At 37.0% G+C, this 24,342-nt stretch overlaps 1 protein-coding gene across 1 annotated transcript in view; it reads right to left on the reverse strand.

Annotated features, from left to right (window-relative positions):
• Positions 1-1,332: 1,332 nt before the first annotated feature.
• The window catches only part of C18H18orf63 (chromosome 18 C18orf63 homolog), a 37,494-nt gene continuing 14,484 nt past the window's right edge, over positions 1,333-24,342 (reverse strand). The window contains exons 7-12 of the mRNA XM_077974781.1: positions 17,505-17,614; positions 14,028-14,124; positions 13,830-13,915; positions 12,461-12,644; positions 1,581-2,579; positions 1,333-1,389 (exon numbers count right to left, since the gene is read on the reverse strand). Coding sequence (XP_077830907.1) covers positions 1,333-1,389; positions 1,581-2,579; positions 12,461-12,644; positions 13,830-13,915; positions 14,028-14,124; positions 17,505-17,614 — 1,533 coding nt within the window. The remainder of the gene's footprint in view (positions 1,390-1,580; positions 2,580-12,460; positions 12,645-13,829; positions 13,916-14,027; positions 14,125-17,504; positions 17,615-24,342) is intronic.

Below are 24,342 nucleotides of genomic sequence, written 5' to 3' on the forward strand. Positions count from 1 at the left end.
GGTTCGAGTGATTCTTCTGCCTTAGCCTCCCGAGTAGCTGGGATTACAGGCACCTACCACCACGTCTGGCTAATTTTTTTTTTTTTCAGTAGAGAAGGGGCTTTGCCATGTTGCCCAGTATCGAACTCCTGATCTCAGGTGATCCACCTGCCTTGGCCTCCCAAATGCTGGAATTACAGGTGTGAGCCACCGTCCGTGCCCAGCCCTAGTTTTTCATTTTTTTTTGTGGAGACGGGGTCTCACCCTTGTTGCCCAGGCTGGGCTGGAACTCCTGAGCTCAAGCAATCCACCTGCCTCAGCCTCCCAAAGTGTTGGAATTACAGGCGTAAGCCCCCACTCCTGGATGACTTTTTAATTTTAAAAATTGTATCAGGACTTTAGTAGTTGAAAGTGGAAAAGTGCTATATTTCTAAAACAATATGAAACCTGGAAGAGATTTCATTTATTTCTAAAAATGCAAGTAACATCTTAAAGGCACATGCATTTTTCCCTCAATCACCTACTGAGTACATTAAAATGTTAAGATGTCAAAAAGTACATAAAATACAACACATAGCATATATAGGAATAGACTTAAATACCTTTTGGTTAATTAAAATCAGGATGAAAATTCTGTTAGTTATAGGAAGAAATAGCAGTTGGAAAAGATAATGTTTTCTAGTTGGTTCTTAAAGAATCTGAACTGAAAGTATTCCAATAGTTCTATGTAAAAAATAACTTGTGGGTATTTTAGTAATATGTGTGTTCTTAGAATAGAACAGATGGCAGAACAAAATAAAATGTAATTTCCAGATGTATCATGTTGTAAATTCAGTGCCATGAACTTAGCATTATCAACTGAATATCACGTTTAAACATAGCCAGCACTGTAGCACTTTTCGAGTAAATTTTAACTAAATGATTAACCTTTGAAATATCATTTAAGGTTTATTATCTGGGGTAGGTATCCCAAAAAGTAGATATTGTAGTAGCTGTTCAAATCTTCTGTTTTTAGATAATCTGCTGCTGCTGTGCGAGCTCTTCCTAGTCTGCAAGGATCCTCAGAACAGAGTTTGGGGGAGCCCACAGAGGACCATTTGCACTCATCCCTCTTTGGAGTCATTACAAAACAGCTGCTGTGCACGGCCCTTATCCAAAGAGTGTACTGTTCCCACCATGTCCTATTTCTTTGCTGATTTTAGGATTTCAAAGAATTAATTTAAAAGTAGCTGCTTTTTACCAAGAGGTTGGGGACCCCTAAATTTGGCAATCCCAATTAAGATAATGTAAAAGCAAATCAAAAGCTATCACCTCAGTTACCTGGTAGACATTTCCTTCTTTCAGGTCCATGTTCTAAGCATTAGGAATGATGAGAGATTTCTTAGGTTTTGATTTATCTGAATCAAGTATCTGTATTAGATTGAAGAATCACATTTTGTTACAAATTAACTGCATATACTTACAGTTGCTCTAAGGTAGATATTCTGTTTATTAATTAGTATGGTTCTAAATGATCTCGGGGAAATCATTTAAATACTTATTTAGGGATTTTAAAGGTCTAGCATATGACAAGTAGTGCCAGGTTATTATTATTATTTTACCTGCTTCCTAGAAGAACTGGATTGGCCATAGTGCGCAGTATTGGAATGATGCTTCTTTGAAGTTTTGGAAGACTCTGGACATAATTTTCTTTTAGACTTGTGGGCTATTTTGCTTACTATCAACCTGTGGTCACTTGTACCAACTTCTTTAGCTTGATTTTCTGATTGCTGCTGTAGCAGTCGGGGATCTTCTGTTTCTCCATCTGATTCAAAAATGTGTGGCTGTCTTTTCAGTTTTAGTGACCCATGGCTTTTCCCTAAAATTTGTGTTATACATTTGCCTGTTAAATTTTCCTTTCCTTTCATTTGGACGTCAACAGCACTTTTTACTACCCCTAAATTGTTATTTGACCTCAGCAATACTGCACTGTTAGATAGTTGCTTATTTTTGTTTAAACTCACAGTCGATTTTCTATTAGAAGAGGGAAATTTTGTCATATTTTCAGAAGACTCTGTATTTTTTTCTTGCAGAGGTCTGGAATTCTCCTGATTTAAATTGTTAGCAGCCTGCATCTGAATGTTACTATTATATCTGTTTTTTATAGCTGGACCTAAATTCAGTTTGTCATGCTGGATCATACTAGTTTTGAGTGAAAACAATTTAGATTGTGTCACAACATGCTGTTTTCTTTTTGGGCTGCCAAGTACTAAGGTATTTTTGAAAACTGGTACAAACTTAGGGGTGATGTTGCTTTGGGAGCTAAGATTTGTGTGTTGAACTTGAGCATTTCCTCTGTTGGGCATTAATACTTCCGAACGTACTTGTGGAGCCCTGATAGACAGGGATTTCTTTCTACTCTGAACAGACTCTGGCTGGAGATGCAAAGCTGAGAAAATGCCTGCTGTTGGCTGGCTGACTGAAAGCTCCACCTTGTGGTCCACTGCTACTGAACATGGTAGAAGACTTCGAGCACAGGCAGGTTTTATGGAAGTGGCTTGAGTCAGAGATGCCCTGAACATTTTTTTAGTGGTCAAATTGGGTGGCTTGACTTTGTGTTCCTGAAAGGATAGAGATTTAAAAAAAATTAAAAATGTTAATAATGTCCTTAATGAAAAAGAAATAAAATATAAAATACCATCCAATTAAGAATATAAAGCAACACTATGATTTACAGAACAGGTAAAGAAAAAACAAAATAAAAATAAGCCTTCCGGTGGAAATGTGTACATTTCTTAAGGTTTGTATCCTCCTTTAGATACTATCCAAGATACCATCTTAAGATAAAGGTATATACTACATTTCATATAAATCTACTATAAAAACCATTCGCACAGCTACTCATTGTCCTCCAAACATGCTCATGCTGCTGTCTTGCTCACTGAACAAGGTATGGCCTCCTTTAGATACTCAAAGTCCCACCTTCTCCCACCCATCAATCTACCATAGAGTGACTGTTTTTCTGTCAACTCTCCAAGGATCTGCTATAAATTAAATATTATTTGTCACAAAAAAAATAGTACAAGGTAAGCTATCTTATCTTTCAGTGCACATGTTCCATCTTCCTAAGTAGGTACTAGATTCTTGGAGGGTAAGAACCAGGACTTATTTACTCTTAAATCCTTCACAGTTACTAAAAATCCTTGTTGAAAGAAATTAATAAAGAGGTGGCTGCACCTACACTAGGCCTTTAGGAATAAGTGGGATTTTGACTACAGGGAAGATGCCATCTGTATCTTAATCATGTTTGTTTTTTCACTGCCTACCACAGTGCCTGGTACCTGGTAGCAATTCAGCAAGTATTTGTCAAAGAAATTTGTCAGATGCATGAAAATGATTAAAGTGTTTACAGTCTTTTAAAGATGAACTGTGGATACACACACACATACACATAAATAATATACAGTTTACCATTTTAACCATTTTTAAGTGAACAATTCAGTGGCTTTAAGTACATTTACCACTGTACTGTGTTATATAACCATCAACACTATTTCCAAAAATTTTTTTTCATTCCAAACAGAAACTTTGTACTCTGTAAATAGTAATTTCCTGTTTCCTCTTCCTTCTAGCCCCTGGTAACCTCTATTTTACTTTCTCTTCTATGAATTTGCCCATTCTAGGTACCACGTGTAAGTGGAATCATAAAATATTTGTCTTTTTGTGTCTGGCTTATTTCACATAATGTTTTCAAGGTTCACCTATATTGCAACATGAGTCAGAACTTATTCCTTTTAATGACTGACTATTCCCCTGTACATATATAGCATATTTTATCCACTCATCTGTTGGTGGAAAGTATTCTTTTAAAGTACATGTCTATTGAGTCCTGTTGTCTGTAAAAGACTGATACGTGGCAATAATCTGAAACACTGAACACCAAGTTCTTTTCTTACTTTCCCCATCAAAACACAGGTTCACAGCTTGAAATAAACATTTTAAAACTGCTAGGAATAATATGCAAACTTGAATGACTGGTTTTTCTCTCCACTACTGGAGGCTCCACTGTTGAATGAGGTTGAGAAGAGAATAGGAAAGATTTTGGAAATCAGAGTTGGAAATCACAAGTAAGAGACTGTGATTAGTAAGAGACTAATCCAATTATCTATTAGGCATAAACAAATCACACCAAAATGTAGTTGCTTATAACCAATAATAATTATGTTATCATCTCTCACTATTCTGGGGGTTGGCTTGGCTTAGTTTGGCATCTCTCATGCTGTGTGGTTAGATACTCTGCCGCTGGAGATCACTTCCTCTTTCACATGTGTTAGGTGATGCTGGTTATTGACTGGAATGCTGACAGGCAGTCTCTTCCTGTGCTGGGGATCTCTCACAGATTGGACTCCAAGAACAGAAGTCCCCAGAAAGACCAGGTGGAAGCTGTTTCTCTCCTAAAGACCTAACCTCAGAGTATGTTGCATCACTCTGTCATAGGGACATCCAGACTCAAGAGAACAAGACCCATACCTCAATGACAGGAGTATTGTTCCATGACCAAAATGATGTGGAGAAGGAAATTCCAGGAAACTTAGTTCCATAATACTTAACTTGACATAATAGAAAGTCATTACAGAGAACAATACTCCTCCTTCCATGTTGACTATTCTTGGGAAAAATGGAAAGTCTCCAAGAAAATGTTGAGTGAGATTTGGGGGTGATGCTGAAAATAGGTGACTGGGATTCATTGCTGGAGATTACTTCAGTTGGAGGCTTACCCATACCACCAGGGCAAGAAGACATCCTGTCTTAGTTTGTTTTGGCTGCTATAACAGAGCAGGTAGTTTATAAACAACAGTTCTGGAGGCTAGGACGTCCAAGATCAAGGCAGATCCCTCTTGGGCCTTTTAAATAAGAGCCCTAATCCTGTTTAGCACAGTTCTACCCCCATGACCTAATTACCTCCCAAAGATCCTACCTCCTAATATCATCACCTTGGGAGTTAGGGTTTCAACATTTAAATTTTGGAGAAATACATTCAGACCATAGCACATCCTTCTTAATTTGCCCATTATTTTCAAAGGATACAAAGAAAACCCAGCAAAGTTTCATGACCCTGAATGACGAAATACAGAAGTTAACCAAGGAAGAATTACTGGCTTACTGCCCCTTGACATTGCTCAGCTGAGTGAAAAAGCATGCCTCAAGAAGGGGTTTGTATTAGTATGCTAGGGCAATGTGGCACAAAGTGCTACACACTGGATGGTCTACACAACAGAAACATTATCTCAGTTTTAGAGCCTTGAAGTCTGAAACCAAGGTGTTGGCAGGGCTGGTTCCTTCAGAGGGCCAGGAGGAAAGGATCTGTTCTGGGCCTGTTTTCTCGGCTTGTAGATGCCCATCTTCACATTCACACAGTGTTCTTCCTCTATGTGTGTCTGTATCCAAATTGCCCCTTTTCATAAGAACACTAGTCATATTGGATTAGGGGCCTACCCTACTATAGTATAACCTCATTTTAACTAACTATATCTGCAGTGACCCTATATCAAATAAGGTCACATCCTAAGGAGCTGGGGGTTAGGATTTCCATGTATGTATCTGGGGGTACACAATTCAACCCACAACAGGATTGGGTATATACTTCTGGAGAGAGTAGAGAGAGGAGGCAGATGTTTTTCTGAAGACTCCCTGTACAAGGGAGCTAGGGTAAAGCTAAAAAGTAACTGATAAAACCTCAAATACTATCTCTGTCGAGATACCATATAAGAGACCACCACCATCAAATCAACCCAGGTCAAGAAGTGAAGGTGTAAAGGCCTCCTACCCCCACACTCCCCACAGCCAATCTCTCTGCTGTGACTGCCATGGATAGGACGGGCTGGTATTCAACCTCCATTCCACCCTCCTCCTAGTGCTCCTACATAGACTAAAGCCTGGAAATCTAAAATTTACATTTCATCTTTTGCAGCTAGGGTTTGGATGTGATTTAGAAACAGCCAATCAGATGCACTCATAACACTTTGGGAGGCCGAGACGGGCGGATCACGAGGTCAGGAGATCGAGACCATCCTGGCTAACACGGTGAAACCCCGTCTCTACTAAAAAATACAAAAAACTAGCCGGGCGAGGTGGCGGGCGCCTGTAGTCCCAGCTACTCGGGAGGCTGAGGCAGGAGAAAAGTCTAAACCCGGGAGGCGGAGCTTGCAGTGAGCTGAGATCCGGCCACTGCACCCCAGCCTGGGCGACAGAGCAAGACTCTGTCTCAAAAAAAAAAAAAAAATATTTGGAAGTAGAAGTAAGGTCAAGCCATACTTCTGCTGTTTTTGCAGAAATGCTTAATTATGAATGCCTTTGATTTTCAGTTGCAGAGTTAGCAGCTTAAGTGTAGGAGAGGAGAATGTAGGGTACCATTCTCTTGCTATAGAGTAGTAGTCCTCAACTTGACTTTTTGGCATCAGGGACTGGTTTTGTGGAAGACAATTTTTCCACGGACCAGGGTGGCAGGGGGGATGGATTTGAAATGAAACTGTTCCATCTCAGATCATCAGGCATTCAAATCTCATAAGGAGCATGCAACCTAGATCTCTCGCATACGCAGTTCACAATAGGGTTCGTGCTCCTATAAGAATCTAATGCCGCTGACAGGAGGCAGAGCTCAGGTGGTAATGCTCGCTCGTTCTCCTGCCACTCACCTCCTGCTGTGTGGCCTGGTTCCTAACAAGCCATGGACTGGTAGGTCCATGGCCTGGGGGTTGGGGACCCCCGCTATAGAGCATACTAAGCAAACATACCAATATACTTCACCACATACCACTGCCCTTGTCCTATGCAAGGTCTCCCCGCACAGATGCTATTGTGAGAAGAAGGGTTCTTAAATTGGATTGAAGAACATTTCTACCTTAAAGAGATGTTTTGTCATAAGGGACTGAGTCACCTTGAAGTGTCCAGATTGAATTTTTTTCCATTTGATGAAAAAAGGGTTAAAGAATTAAGTTAAAAATGAATATAGAAAAGCAAAGAACACGCACTGTTTGGACCCTTGGGTTCTATAAACTGTAGTAATGTTTAAACAATATATCTACTACTTGAGATAAAAGAAAACTCATAGGCAGATTCATATAAGTTACTTGTTTTTGGACAGAAAACTGTACTAGAATATGTGTGTGGCGTATGAAATATGTTTATATTCACACACTGTTTCTTCTTCAGCTGTCTTTTGGAAATATACATATGGTGAACATAACTTCTAGAAGTTTCTTTTTCTCCCTAGCCTAGCCTGTCAATATATTATTTACTCATTCTTTCAATTTTTAAGATAAAGTAAATAGCTCAAAGGGGGAAACCTCTAGATTTATATCCAAAATTTATAAAAAGACTACAAAAGAGCCTATGTAAACAGCAGATGAGATCATAAATAATTCACAGAACTTAAATATACTTAATAGTCAACAAACTACAGCTTTGTGAAGTCATAAGCCAACAAAAAAAAACATATGCTTTATTATATCATTATCATTATTCTGCCAAGTGTCATTGGCAAATGCAACCTGGTTGAATTTTAATTTCTAGAATTTATATATAACTTATGTAACTTTATACATTAACATAACATTATAGAAGAAGGCTAAAAGTTTGAACTTACATATGAATGAATATCTCACGGAAGCTTAATATTAAAGTAATAATTAAATGAAACTTGAGAAATGACGAAGATGACTAATCAAAAGTTTTATCGCTCAAAATTTGGTTCCGTGCATTGCATCACCTCAGTGTATTTCTTGCTTCAAGTTGAAGCAGAATTCAGTCAAGCTTAGATATAACCACAGGTTTATAGGACATATGGGTTTTTGAAGAATATTTTCTTTAAGTGACATGACACAACAAGAAAGCAGTCAAATTCAGAATATGGGACATTCTCTAGGGAAAATAATCTAGTTTTCCCACAAATAACTGGCCTAAATAAAAGGGGAGAGAGTTTGAGATGTTATAGAATAAAGAGATTTAAGAGACATACATAAAATTATGTGGAACATTTTTTGGATTCTGATTTAAACAAAACTCCTAAAAATAAATCTGTGTGAGATAAATGGGGAACTGCAGTGTGAACTAGTACTTAACAGATATTAAGAAACTACTGTTAATTCTGTTAGGTGTAATAATAACATAGGGGTTATATAAAAATATTTTGAAATGAGATAGAATGTACACCATAGTCTTTACAGGTAAAACACTATATCTGGGATTGGTTCTAAAATCCCCCAGTTTACTCCCTACCCCAAAATATGTCAAGGGGAAACTAGATGAGAAGCACATGAGAGGTGATTATACTAATTTCCTTCATGTATCTTTGACATTTTCTGTATGTTAAAAAAAAAAAACAAGTTTGACTAAGCATTCCTAATTTTTTTAAGCTGACTGAGTTTTATCAAGTAGTCTGATCAATTTGTTTTCCATTTTTAAAATTTATGCTTTTTCCACTACATGAATCTTAAGAGTTAACATGTATGTGGTCTAGCAATAATAACTTACTGAGAGCTCACCAAGAAACTTTTCTATGTGTTATCTCATGTAGTCCTAAAAACCCCTATGAAGTAAGTACTGCAAAAGACATGACCCTCTTCAAAGGAAGGACTTACTGCCTCTGGTGGAGTGCTGTCAGCAGAAACCCCTTTAGGGATTGCTTTGGTTACAGAGGGCCAATGCCCAAGGATATGCCTGTCTCAGGGTGGCCCAAATCCAATGACAGATGCAGAAGGGGTTATAAAGGCCTGGCTATTTGGACCAGTGCAGAACAACTCTGATGGGCCATTTTAGTCTCAGAGCTCCTCAGAAGGGTGGCCAGGGCCATCTGGTGTCTGCTTTGTTTTTGACTTCTCCCTTTCTCCAATCTTGCTTCCTCCCTGCCTTCCACAGGTATTGTTTCCAAGGGCAGTCCCTAGCAAACATCATGTGCACTAGGCCACCTCAGAATCAGCTCCTAGAGAACCCAATCTGTGACAAGTTTTATCATTACCACTGCTAGCCTCTGCCTCATTTTACCCATGGAGCATTTTAAAATGGGGCACATGGAGATCAAATAACTTGGCCCAAATTATACAATTAGTAAGAGGTTCAAATTCAGGCAGCCTGTTTCTAGAGCTTGAGCTCTTAACTACAAATATAAACTTTTTCCAATTATAGGACTAAGAATCTTGGATTTCAATTCTAATTCTGCAATGCATTTAACTGTGTGGCTTTGGTTAAATAATTTTGGTGAAATTATTGGGATGTTCTGTCTCCTCTTCTACAAAATTGAGTAAATCCTTTATCCAAAGATCAATTTTTTATTATTAAATGAAATAATACACACAAAAGCAGCTGGCATGCAGAAGGCACTCAGTAGAATTGAGTAGGATAAATTCTTATTGTAAAGAACAATATAAAACCATAATTTCCAATTAAGTGTTATTTTACATTCATGAAGCAAATTTTAACAAGCACATTGTTCTGATTAACTATTTCTAAAACAAACATGGGCTGGAAATCTTAAGTATTCCAGAAATATATTCAAAAAACATGTGTGATATAACAACATATCTTCTTCCAGATTCTTTAGGTTCAGACCTGGCCAGCGACTTTAAAAGATGTTATGTCTGAACAAAACTTTAATACTATTTTAAAGATGTCAATGGGCATTTGTCCACTCACTCTCCCTTCTGAGGAGATGACCTTGTCTGCAGGCCTTTGTGTCTAGGTTGTCAGGTTTTTGTACCATTTTTCTCTAACAGTAGGAGGAGTTGGCCTCTGACCAGGAAGATAAACAACTCTCAATTATAAATTTACATGTATCTAATATTGTGGTCTCAGAATACATAAAGCAAAATATGAAAGTAGGAAAAGTAGATAAATCCACATGATGTTGGGAGATTAGAACACACTTCTCAGCAACTGACTGACAGGTCATAATGTATTTAAGCCAGAAACATATAAGGAAAAGATAGCTAGAAAATTCCCATATCTTAGAAAGTTAATAAATACATTTTAAAATAATTCATGTAATTAGTACATTTTGAAGTAATTTACTTATAGGAAGTACAAAAGACTGCCCTATACCTAAAGTTATAAACTATTATTGAGAGAAATTAAATAATATATGTTTAATATGTGGAGAAATATACAACATTCTTAAATTGTAAGACTCAATGAAATTCCCATCAAAATCCCAACATGCTCTCTCTGTCTCTATGTGTGTGTGTGTGCTCGTGTGTGTCTGTGTCTATGTGTAAGTTGACAAGTTGAAACTAAATGTGTATGGAAATGCACAGTTCAATAGATAAGATGCTTTATCAGATTTCAAAAATCTTACATAATTTAAGATTAAAACACTATAATAAATATAAATTTTAAGATTACATAATCAAGATGATTTGAAAAGCATGGTATTGGGGCTAGGATCAACAAACTGACCAGAGAAAGAGATGAAAGAGGCCTGAAACAATACTGTACACAAAAAGACACTGGATTTATGACAAATGTAGTGCTGCAAAGTTTCGGGGGGAGAAAAAGTATTGAGAAAAAAGTACTGGGGTAAGAATGGTCTTTTTTATCTTTAGCTTGGACATATGGATATCCATATTAAAGAAATCTGACTCCCTACATCACATCACATTACAAAAATAAATTCCAACTGCATTGCAGATCTAAATGTGAATGCAAAACAACCTTTTATTGGATGATATTAGAGGAGAAGACCTTCATGACTCTGGGGTACAGAAATATTTTTTAAACAGGATACAAAAAGTAGCAACCATAACGAAAAAGACTGATCACTCTGATTATAAATTAGGACCTGCTGCCAAAAGATACTATTAAGACACCAAGACAACTTTAAGAGAGAAAGCATGTTATAGAATGAAAGAAGATAATTGTATATAACTGATAAAAAACTCATATCTCACTTATGTTAAAAATACATATAAATCAATAAAAACACAAACACATAACACAGTAGAAAAATGAAAGAATGGCATTTCAAAAAAAAAAAAAATCCAAATGGCCAAAATACATATGAAAAGATGTTCAATCTCATTAATAATCAGGAAAATGCAAATTAAAAACACACAATAATAAATACACCTATCACAAGGGCTGAAATTAAAGACCAACAATACCAAAAATGGGCAAGGATATGAAGCAACATAAATTCTCCTATACTGCTTTGGGGCAGAGGGGACTACAGATTGGTTAGGGAAATAGTTTGGTGTTGCCAGCAAAGTTGGAAATACCCATACTAATTCTACTCCTGGAAGTTTCACGTACATGAAACATATACGAGACATATACAAGAATGTTCATCATAGCATTACTAGTAGTAGCCCCTAAAAAGAAACAATTCAAATATTCATCAATAATATTCTGGATAAACTGCAGCATAATAACATAGTCAAATGCTACATATAAAGGAAAATAAACCAACTATAGCTAAGTGGAGCAACATGGATGAATGTCACAAACATGATGCTGAGCCTAAAAAGCCAGGCACAAAGGAATACGTACTCTGTGATTTATTTTACATGAAGTTCAAAAGCAGGCAAAATGAAATATGATGTTTAAGGACACATACTTAGTTGATAAAATAAGGAATCATTTCCATAGTAGTAGTCATCTTTTGGGAAAGGAAAGGAGTTACTACTAGGAAGGTGTAAGTAGGAGGCTCCTAAGTCCTGGCAAGGTTCTATGTTTTATCTGTGTGATAGTTACATGGACATTTGATATTCATTAAGCTGTACAATATTACTTTTCTATATGTGTGCCATATGTCACCATAAGAATAGATTTTAAAATGCAGAGGAGACAAACTCAGTAGAAAACACCCTCACTCCCCAATAGTTTCCAGCCTCAGTAAAAATAAAAACTATGAATCTGATTTCAAGTTAAGTCCTCAACCGCTTTGTTCTGACAAACTCTGAGATGTAGGCCAATCCCCATATGGCCATTTCATCTTTAATTTGTCCATTAGCAGATAGCTAATTATATTAATTTCTTAATGAAATCAGACAGAAGACAGACACTAGCCCTCTGCTTCCTTATACAGCAGGGATCATACTTTAATCTCTAAGTGGTTCCATAGAAGCTCCAACTTACTTGACTTGGTGAGGGGCAGACATCTTACCTTCCATTTAACTGAACTTGTACTGACAGCACAGTATCTCCAAATAAATACTCTTCATAAAACTCTGTCTCTTCAATCTCCAATAACCCAACTTATTTATATCCTTGATGTGGGTGAAACATTTCAGTAAACAACCACTACTATAGTACCATGTTAAATATAATAATAATAACAAATGACTAAGTATAGTAGTAGTAATAACAAACAGTTTTAGGGAAACATTGAACTGAGAGAAAAGAATTATTGCTGCACATTGGGTTGTGTATTCCACCCCAGAAGGCAAGAGATTCAAGTAAAATAGATGGATAGTATGTCTTGGAGAACTAGATAGGACAAGAGATCTCTTACCTGTATGTTAGGTTTAGTTAGTTCTTGTGTGTAGTAGCACGGTTTACTTGTTATCTTTATGGGAAATCCACATATATGAGGCAGTTTAGATTTTAAATCTGAAAGAAAACTTTTCAACACAACTTCTGAATCTACCCTTGGAAAGAACTGTATGGGCTGACTTCTGATGCAACTGAGAGGATATCTGAACAATGTTAAAGAACAATGTCTAATTTTATTACATAAGAGGTGGCAATTTATATGGGATTTTAAAAAGTATTAAAGTAGCAATGTTACAAAGGCACACATAAATATATCCTAACTCTTTTATATACTGCTTATCTGATACCATCCACAGCTGAAAGCGTGTTTTCTCACAGGGATCTTCATTCCTTACATTCTAACACTCCAAATTGAGACAATTCATAGTACCTTACTACATGGCTTTCTAAATGGAAGGGCAACTACGATACTCCAAAAACAATGTATAAGAAAGATACTATAAGCCTTACGAATTACAAAATAAGTATTATAATAAACAATGAACAGGTTGCACCTCCAAAAACAGTAAAAAATTCAGGACAGAGAAACAACACATACAGATTGTATTTAAGCTGCGGAAGCAGTTCTTTGAGAAAGCAGTTACTTTTTCTGATGAAACATATTCTGAAGATTTTGAATAATATGTTGGCATCTAATGAAAGAAAATAACTGATATATGTTAACCTCAGTTTTACTATTAAAATAAGTTTGGCTTAGGAAACATAGAATGCGAAAAGACAACACTAAGACAACCATTTTTAAACTCCAGCAGGTCAGAATACAGATAGAACTCGTGAAATCAGTACTAAGATTTAAGAGTTTTGCCTGAGCACTTATGCTCTTCTCATGTGTATATTTCAATTTTAAAAAATATTGTTGAAAAATATATTTTCTTAAGTCAATGGGGTGCAATTAAATATAAGTCAAATCATTTAAAATTTGCCTATGAAATTAGATAATCTCTTCAAAAGAAAAATCTTGTTTTTGTTTCCAACCTAACCTTTTAATTCAACCCTTTCAATTGTATCTGAAATGCCACTGGAGGGAGCACTTGGCTAAGGAGAAGCATGATTGCTTTTTTAACTTTCTAAGAAAGTTCTAACTTTGGTTTTCTAAATTGTTGAAATGGTGTTTAAGGAAAATATCCTTATTAAGTTCATCCTCATATAAAAATAGGAAGATATTCTAAGCAAACCAAAAACACTTGTACAGATAAGAAGTAGGGGGAAATGTACCATAGTTTCAGTTAGACACAGAGAAGGTTGAGAAGTATGACATGAGAGTGGGAGCAAAACTAGATTATAATGTGGGCAGACAGTATTTGCTTCAGTTGCTGTGTAAAGGATATGTGAAGGTCCTTTCTCCGAGCATTTTGAAATAGATGTTGCAGTATATTTTAATTTTTCCACAATCTTCTGGAAGTTTATAGCCATACTAAAAATTAAGCACAAAATTTAAAATATCTTGGAGAAAGCTAAACTTAGGCTAAGTTACAATAAACAAAAATCAAATAACTTCTAATGTAACATATATTTCCATTCCTTACCAGGGCATCCCAGTGTCTCTGGAAATCTCCATATGAGCGAAAAGGACAGTCAGGGGGGATGGCATGAAGAATATTTATAATTTGTCCCATTTTCATACTATGAAAAATGAGAGGAAGTTATTATGAGCCAATGCTTAAATATAGTTTAATAAGTCAACTACATGATTTAGAAAGTGTTCAAAAAAGATTTAACAACCATCTCACTAGCTATATATAGTAAACTAAACATCTCAAATTTCAAACACATTGTACTAAATCTTTTTATTTTGCTTTAATTGACAAATAAAAATAGTATATATTTATCATGTATGACATATTTCAAAATATGTATACATTGTGGATTGCTAAGTCAAGCTAATTAACATGCATTTACTCATATACTTTGTGTGTGTGTGTGTGTGTGTGTGGTAGACTACTTAAAATGTACTCTTTGCTCTATTATTTATTTTTTGAGACAGTGTCTCACTCTGTCACCCAGGCTGGAGGGCAGTGGTGCAATCTCAGCTCACTGCAACCTCTGCTTCCTGGGTTCAAGCCATTGTTCAAGCGATTCTCCTGCCTTAGCCACTAGCTGGGATTACAGGCGTGCACCACTACGCTCAGCTAATTTTTGTATTTTTAGTAGAGACAGGGTTTTGCCATATTGACCAGGCTGGTCTCAATTCTGGCCTCAGATGATCTGCCTGCCTTGGCCTCCCAAAGTGCTGCAATTACAGGTGTGAGCCACCTCACCCCTTCTTAGTGATTTTTAATATGTATGTAAAAAAAGTAATTGCGATTTTTGCCATTACTTTCAATAGCAAAAACTGCAATTACTTTTGCACCAACCTAATACTTTTTTATTAACTATAGTCACCATGCTGTACAATAGATCTTTTGAAGTTATCCTTCCTATATAACTGAAATTTTGTATCCTTTCACCAACATCTCCCCAATCCATGCCTTCACTCCCACCTACCCAGCCCCTGGTAAGCACTATTCTACTCTCTGCTTCTGAGAGTTCAATTGTTTTAGAGTCCACAAGGAAGTGAGATCGTAAGGTATTTGTCTTTCTGTGCCTGGCTTATTTCATTTAACATAATATCCCTTAGATTCATCCAAGTTGCAAATGACAGTATTTCCTTCTCTTTTAAGGGTGACTATTATTCTATTTGTGTATATACCACATATTTCTTTATCCATTCATCTGTTGCTGGGCACTTAGGTTGATTCCATATCTCGGCTGTTATGAATAATACTGAAATGAACGTGGCGGTGCAGATATCTCTTCAATATACTGATTTAACTTCCTTTGTGTCACCAGTAGTGGGATTGCTAGATCATAAGATATTTCTATTTCTAATATTTTGAGGAACCTCCATACTGTTTTCCATGATGGCTGAACTAATTTACATTCTCATCAACAGTGTGCAAGTGTTCCCTTTTCCCCACATCCTTGCCAGTATTTGTTGTATTTTGTCATTTTGATAATAACCATTCATCAGGTATGAGGTGATCTCTCATTGTGACTTTAATTTGCATTTCCCCTGATGATTAATGGTGTTGAGTATTTTTTTTTTTTTTTTTTTTTTTTTGAGACAGAGTCTTGCTCTGTCACCCAGTCTGGAGTGCAGTGGAGTGATCTCAGCTCACTGCAAGCTCCGCCTCCCAGGTTCACGCCATTCTCCTACCTCAGCCTCCCAAGTAGCTGGGACTACAAGCGCCTGCCACCACGCCAGGCTAAATTTTTTTTTTTTTTTTTTTTGAGACAGAGTCTTGCTCTGTCGCCCAGGCTGGAGTGCAGTGGCGCGATCTCCACTCACTGCAAGCTCCGCTTTCCGGGTTCACACCATTCTCCTGCCTCAGCCTCCCGTGTAGCTGGGACTACAGGCGCCCGCCACCGTGCCTGGCTAATTTTTTTTTTTAATGTATTTTTAGTAGAGACGGGGTTTCACTGTGTTAGCCAGGATGGTCTCAATCTCCTGACCTCGTGATCCGCCTGCATTGGCCTCCCAAAGTGCTGGGATTACAGGTATGAGCCACCCCGCCCAGCCGGTGTTGAGCATTTTTTCATACACCTGTTGGTCATTTAAATATCTTCTTTTGAGAAATGTTATTTGAGGGCTTTGCCCATTTTAAAATCAGGTTATTTGCTTTCTTGCTATTGAGTTATTTGAGTTCCTTATGTAGTTTGGATAGTAGCTCTTTATCAGATGTACGGTTTACAGATATTTTCTCTCATTTTGTAAGTTGTCTCTTCACTCTGTTGACGTTTTCCTTTGCCAGATAGAAGCTTTTCAGTGATGTAAACACATTTGTCTATTTTTGCTTTTGTCATCTGTGCTTTTCAACAGATATGTAGTTTTCAGTGTACAGGTCTTTCACCTCCTTGGTTAAATTTATTGCTAGGTATGTTGTTGGTAGCTATTATGGACAAAATTATTTCCATTGATTTCTTTTACAGATAGTTTGTTGTTAGTATGTAGAAATGCTACTTTTTTGTGTGATTTTGTATCCTACAACTTTACTGAATTTGTTTATTAGTTCTAACAGTTTTTTGGTGGAGTCTTTAGGATTTTCTATATATAAGATCATGTCACCTGCATACAGCAACAATTTAACTTCTCCCTTTAAAAGTTGGATGCCTTTTATTTCTTTCTCTTGTCTAACTGCTCTAGCTAGGACTTCTAGTACTATGTTGAACAGAAGTGGAGAGAGTGGGCATCCTTGTCTTGTTCCTGATTTTAGAGAAAAAAGCTTTTAATTTTCCACTGTTGAGTATGATGTTAGCTATGGGTTTGTCATATATGGCCTTTATTTGTATTGTATTTTAACAGCTAGAATTACTAGAAAAAACTAAATTAGATTGTTGTAAACAATGTGCCAACTGTAAACACAAAATAATGACTAATAAATTTTTCAACCCAAAGATATTACTGGTAATTGTTAGACTTTAGGAAAAAGTCTGTTAGGTGGTAAATGAATTAGAGTTAAACCTATGTTTTCTACCTACCTCCTCCCAGCTTCAATGATTGAATTATTATGTGTATGCCACTAAAGTTCTTTTTCCTAAGCGATTTAAAATTTTATCCCAATAGTCCTGCTTATACTAGTAACAAAATATTTTTTCCTGAAAATAGTACAAACTTAAAACTCAGTTCATATCAAATTATAATGAATCATTAATGATTAGATACAAGTTTATGAGGTTTTCTTAATATTATTTTGATAGTTTTCATTTTATAATGAGAAATTCAGAAATATTACCTTTTTTGAAACTAGATCTAATAAAATTTGAATATATAATAAAATTAGTAATTTGATAAAGAAAATTCATGGCTTTTGTAAATATGACAATACCTTTGTGAAGTCATAATTCAGTATTTTAAAATTCACCAAAATGGTTTATACTTTTGTACATGTCAATGTTAAGAAAGCAAAATAAGGGCAACCACCATATTTTGAACCCACTCTAGATACTACAAATTGAAATCTCACCTTGGCAAAACGTAGCACCAGTTGCTTAAAATGGAATGTCTCTCAATGACAGCATGCTTGTTAGTATGAAAATCCTTTATAAGACTCGGGGAAATCTCAAACTCTTTTAGCTTTGAATGGAAATAAGATTTGTAAGTCCTCGATTTGGCAAAAAAGGAAACATTTTAAAAGAAACGTATTTGTTACATGCACATAGTAGGTTATAAAGTGGTTTTAAAGACTTAAGTTACATTGAATCATGCATAATCACTTTACATAAGTAATCAAAGTTGCAGCTCACCCTGCTTCTCCTTTATACAATATAAAAAGCATTTCATGCTTTCCCTCTTACCATCCAAGCCCAAACTCTTATTTTGCAGTTATTTTAGCTGGTTTTCAGATTTTTAAAAAAATATGTTAATTTGCAGGGAGTTGAATCTCTTCCAAAGGAAGGTGTTCATATTTTAAAATAATAGCTTTTAACCTCAATTGTTTTTTTAAATGGAGGATGAGTAAGGGAATTATACTTCTATCCGGTCTTTTGGAGGAGAAAAGACAGAGCCAATGCTCCAATCTCCTTTTATACCCCTAACAGCCTCCTAGAACACTTTCTTCCCTGTTCCTCCAGTGTCCTCCCTATAGGGCATTTTGGCTTGTGTTTAACCTACAAGAGTTTGCCAATTACAGCTCTCTTACCCTGGAAAATCTCCCTGAGAGGCACTGTTCCAGTTAGCCAAAGATATAAAGAGACCTCAAGGAGGGTGAAAAAACAAAGTATTAATGGGTGAAAGGACACTGTATTAAGATTAGAGAGAATGATTCATAAACCCTTACCCCATTCCCCATTTTTTTCTTCTTTTTTTTTTTTTGAGACGGAGTCTCGCTTTGTCACCCAGGCTGGAGTGCAGTGGTGCCATCTCGGCTCACTGCAAGCTCCACCTCCCGGGTTCACGCCATTCTACTGCCTCAGCCTCCCCAGTAGCTGGGACTACAGGCGCCCACCACCACGCCCAGCTAATTTTTCTTTGTATTTTTAGTAGAGACGGGGTTTCACTGTGTTAGCCAGGATGGTCTCCATCTCCTGACCTTGTGATCCGCCCACCTTGGCCTCCCAAAGTGCTGGGATTACAGGCATGAGCCACCGCACCCAGCCAACCCTTACCCCATTTTTAACCAACCACCTAACATCTTTTGAGAAACAATGTTCTAACCTCCCCGCCTACTACTTTTCAAGGAAGTCCAACTAAACTAGACAACTTTTTATTGCCTGGACAACTCATTAGCATCTTAACAATACAGTTGCTTAAAGTATTGTCCCCACTCTGATTTCTCTGACTCCTACCAATAAGGTCCTGATGCCTGGATCTAGACCCATCTTCCCCATATCCAGTGACTGATCCTTCTCTGAGTTCCTGTGGCATTCAGTAAAACTAATGGAAATGGAGGAGCAGGGAAGAGCAGGAAAACATGAATGCAGGAAGAGGAAGATAGAATATGTTAATTACATTGTGAGGTAAAAGAGCAAGGCCACACAGAATGAATAAGGACACATATTTTCCTGTGCACAAGAGATAAATCTTGCACTGTGATGTACTATGCTTAAGAGATCAGTTGCCTGAAATGTGTGATAAAAACATGTTAGAACAGGCATAGTTATGAATGTTAGAAAAGACTGGTTATAGAGGGAGGAATAAACTGAGAGAAAACAGAACTTAAAATTGAATTCAAAGAAGGTAGGTATCAGGTTCAAATGTTTAAAGTTTATGGGTTCTCACACACACGTACTTATATAGCTTGAGTATATATCCTCTGGGTACTTTCTACAATATTCAGAGACTCAAGTCAATTGCCACAGGGACCTCAATAAGCACCAGTACTTATTGTTTACACTAGTCTTTCTCAACACAGATTAAAGACTGGCAAACCACCCAACTGTTCACCATATACTCCAAGAGACTGCGAATGCTAACCCTTTGTATTTCCTTATTTAGCAAATATTTATAAAGTGCTCTTACATGATCAAAACCATATTGAAAAGCAGGTATTCAATAAATATTATTTTCTCCTTATAATGCCAATCTAAAAAATTTAGACTTAAGTTTCTCTAGGTAAAGTTGAAATACTAAAGATATTTAGGCTGGGGACCTTTGTTTTAGAAAGTGAACTCTGTTCACATTTTAAGGAAAAATTAGATGATAAACTTGGAGGAGAAAGGCTGGAGACAAGGACTATATGGAGACTGGTTTAACAATTCAAGTAAAAAAGGGGAGTCTGAATTAGAGCAACAGAAATGGAGGCAGAGAAGAGTCCATTTCAGAGACCAGGGTAGGCTATTAAAGACTCACTGGCAAGAGAAAGTGAGAAAGAGGAAAAGCCAAGCATGACTCTGAACTCTTTAGGTAGGTAAATTATTGACTGCTGATGCCACTAATGAAAAGAATAATTACACAGGAGAAACAGATTTGGGATTGGGGAAGGTGACAAATAAATAAAATCAGTTTTAGAAATAATTGAGTCTGACTGCGATTTGTACATTCATTTGAAAGTATCCAAGAGAGGACAGAAAAGTTACAACTATACAAGAATATTTGGGAGGTATGGTGTATAGGCTGAAGCCACTGAAATGGGTGAGCCTGCTAAGGAAAAGAGGGCTGAAAATGGAACCCTAAGAAACAGCAACATTTAAAATGATAAATGAAGATAAATGAATTCCAGGAGATTCTAGAAAAATCAGTTTCAGAGAAATCAAGAGAGGAGATTATTTCAAGAAGAAAAGGGTGAAAAATAGTACAAGTGTTTCAAAGATTTCATATATGATTCCCTCAGACATTTTCTTTTTCTCTTAATTCCTGAAGTAACACAGCTCCTATAACACTAATTTTGATACTCCATTACCAAACATTGTTTCTTAATTGTATTTTTATTTAACATATATTAGGTGTCTATTTCTGTAAGGCTCCATGGGACATACAAATTTGAACCAAAAAACCTAAGGATAGGTGAAGGAAGCATGGTATTATAGAAAGAACAGAGTTGAAGGACAAACTCCAATCCTTACTACCTTTATGACCCAGAGCAACTTATTTAACTGCTTTGTGTCTTACTTTACTTACTTATAAAATAATAACAATAGCTATCATTTTTAAACCTTTACTGCCAGGTACTATGCTAGGCCCTTAATGTACTTTACCCCATAACCTCCTTACAACCCTAGAAGGGATATCATTATCTCCAATTTATAAGAAAAATGGAATTCTGCGAGATTAACTAACGTACCAAAGAGGCACTGCTAATAAGTGCAGATCTGAGAATTTTAATGTGATTCTAGGCCTACACTGAATTTTCTGGGTATGTGAATATTAACCAGTACTCAGTAAATGTTCCCTTCGTCTGGTAAGTTTTATGTGTGTGTGCTCTTCTTTCTTCTGACCTAGATAAAACATTCTAGGAGGAAAAGGTGTTTTCCATCAGCACTTGGCATATACACATAATAGTACCCAGTAAATATCCATCTATGAAATAAATAGAAATTTGTTTCGAGGCACTCATTTCCCAAATATTCCATATAATTAAATTTCAAGGCAAACAGTTTAATATTACATAATGCTTTTCTGAAATAGATCCCTCATGTAACTATGGATTCAATTATAATCTCAACACACCAAACAGTAAAATTCCAACTTCTGCATATAAATTCCTTTAGAAACATTCAATTACTTCCAGGAAGGTATTATTTTAAAGTTTAGCACAGTCCAAAATTTGAGAAATGAGTAAATTACTGTTTCAATTACCTCTTAAATTTTTTGATCTCTATTTAAATTGTAAAGATAAGGGCTGAAATCCCATTTTTCATAATGAATTATAATAAACTGCTTTAAAATTGGTCTAAATAGGGTCAAAGGTCAGGATTTAGAAAATGACTCCAATCTCTAGCCCAGAGGAATTAAAAAAGAATTTAGAAACAAAAGTCACCTAGTTCAATAAATAAATTAGTCTTTCACTCCAGTCAACGCTCAACGCTCCATTCATTCCGTAAATCTTTCTTCTTTTTTTTTTTTTTTTGAGAAGGAGTCTCGCTCTGTCATCCAGGCTAGAGTGCAGTGGCCGGATCTCAGCTCACTGCAAGCTCCACCTCCCAGGTTTACGCCATTCTCCTGCCTCAACCTCCTGAGTAGCTGGGACTACAGGCACCTGCCACCTTGCCCGGCTAATTTATTTTTTTTTGTATTTTTTTGGTAGAGACAGGGTTTCACCATGTTCGCCAGGTTGGTCTCAATCTCCTGACCTTGTGATTCACCCGTCTCAGCCTCCCAAAGTGCTCCATAAATCTTTCTAAAGTGAGTGACAGGCACTAGAGTAGGCTCCTATGATAGAAAGATTAATAAGACACAGACCCTTCCCTCTAGGACTTCTCAGTTTAATGAGACATTTGCATAGATAATACGTGATAAACAAGACAGGGAGCACCAAGAGAGATGACTTAGGAGATGGGGAATTCTTCAAAGTGGTGATGTCTGAGATAAGCCTTGAAAGATGAGCAGAAGGAAGGGAATTATAGGCTTAGACAACTGTGTGATCAAAGACATGGAAGGATGAAAGACCATACTATCTTTGAGAAACAATTCATAGTTTGGCTACTTGGAGAGCAGTAATGGGAGATGAGGCTATAAGTAGGGTTGGTTTGGATCAGTTTGCTGAAGACCTTGCATATCATAGTAAACGGCTGAGATTTCATCTTATAGTCAATGGAGGCCATGGCAGATTTTTGATGAGGGGAATGAAAGCAAACAAAATAAACTGGAGGGAAGAGAAACAAGAAATATCCTCCTTCTCACCTCTTCACCCTTATTTCTCCCCTCCCCCCAACCTGACCAAATAACTATGAAAGAAAAAACCAGAATCCCAGAACCCCAAACTCGCTATACCAAAGGGAACATTAAGCTTGGTAACTGAATCACACAAAAACAAAAAACAAACAAAAAACCCCTGCCTTCCCTTTGTTCCCAGACAGCTTAGTTTCAGATTATGACTGTAAATGTAGATTTACTGAGAGAAATGCACAATTGACTTTTCCTCTACCCCTTTTCATGTGTTTAATGTAGATTCACTCAGCTGTAATCAAAGCCTCACAAGAATGTAACCATTTGCCTCATTGTCTGCCCTCCTCCTCTTTTCCCCTTCCTCTTTCCCCTTCTGCTTGTTCTTTTCCCTTTAAACACTGAAGTCCTCAAAACCCTCTTTGGAAAAAGCATGGGGCACAGATCCTATTGTAACTTGTATTTCTTTTCCCTGGGCATGTCATCAACCTTGGCAAAACAAACCTGAGTCAGTTGAGATCTGCCTCAGTCACGTTTTCGTTAACATAACCAATGCCAGATTTTAATAAAAGGAAAATTAAATGCAATTATCTTTTAGGCTCCATGAGGAATAAAAATGAGTAACACAGGACCTAGAATCTCAAAAACATTACAATTTAGTGGGAACATAGGTATATATGAAACTAATTTTTGTAGCAGTCAGAATGTGTAAGATGCCATATCAAAAACTTAAGTAAAAGTGAGATTCAGAGAAGCTGATGAATAATCATAATTTAGAGAATCGATTTAATTTAACAAGTACGTGTTGAGTGTATAATGTTGAATAGAGGAGAGGCATGTGTTTGCCCCATTTTTGGTGTTTCCTTCCCTGCCCAGAAAGCTCTACTAACACATATTCCTGGAATCATTCTGCTCTGTCATTCATTCCTCCCTAGGGCATATGGATGGTGATATCTTAAACCATAGTTTCCATAATCCCCACATGTTGTGGGAGGGACCCAATGGGAGGTAATTTACTCATGGGGGCAGTTACCCTCATGCAGTTCTAGTGATAGTGAGTTCTCGCGAGATCTGATAGTTTTATAGAGGGCTTTTCCCCCTTTGCTCTGCACTTTTCTCTCCTGCCACCTTGTGAAGGAGGACATGCTTGCTTCCCCTTCCAACATGACTGTAAGTTTCCTGAGGCCTTCCCAGCCACGAGGAACTGTGAGTCAATTAAACCTCTTTCCTTTATAAATTATCTAGTCTCAGGTATTTCTTCAGAACAGCGTGAGAATGGACTAATACAGATGGTAAAATTGGGATGAATAACCAGGCATGCTGGCTCGCCTCTTCCCCTTCCTCTTGGGAGCTGGCCTGCTGGCAGAGAGTCGTGTTCTGCATTCTCTTTGTCATATCAGAACCAGTGCCTGGTCTCCCAAGGGAGGCCTATCGTTTTTCCACTACTGCAATTAGTGGATGGGTATTACGTCTGCCTAATTCTAAGGTTCAGATAAGCCATGTCCTCCAAGAGCTGTTTTCCCTTTCCAGTAATGAACAGCATGACTATATATCCCAGTTCGTGCATGTTGGGCTAGTATCTCATCAGGTTAGTGGCCCTTTCACTCTCAGAAGCATCCTATTTTGAGGATAAATTATAATCTCACCCTAGTCATAAAAGTGACATTCTGATCTCTATTTATGTCTTACTCCTCTGTCAATCTCTAAATTGGTTCAAACTGAGGTGGAGAATACAAAAGTATCATCTGTAGAAAATTCAAAGGTGAGTAAGCCACAATATTAGTCTTCATGATGCTTCTTATAAGAAAATCAGAGGTATAAAAATAGAAATAAGTATGTGAGTATAAACTACAATTTGGCTCTGTGTCCCTTCCAAAACTCATTTTGGAATTTAATCCCCAATGTGGCAGTATTGAGACATGGAGCCTTTTTTTTTTTTTTTCCTCTGAGATGGAGTCTTGCTCTTCTCTAGCCCAGGCTGGAGTGTAATGGCGCGAGCTCAGCTCACTGCTACCTCTGCCTCCTGGGTCCCGGTTCAAGCA

The sequence above is a fragment of the Macaca mulatta genome, chromosome 18, assembly GCF_049350105.2.
Source record: "Macaca mulatta isolate MMU2019108-1 chromosome 18, T2T-MMU8v2.0, whole genome shotgun sequence".
NCBI classification, from domain to species: domain Eukaryota; kingdom Metazoa; phylum Chordata; class Mammalia; order Primates; family Cercopithecidae; genus Macaca; species Macaca mulatta.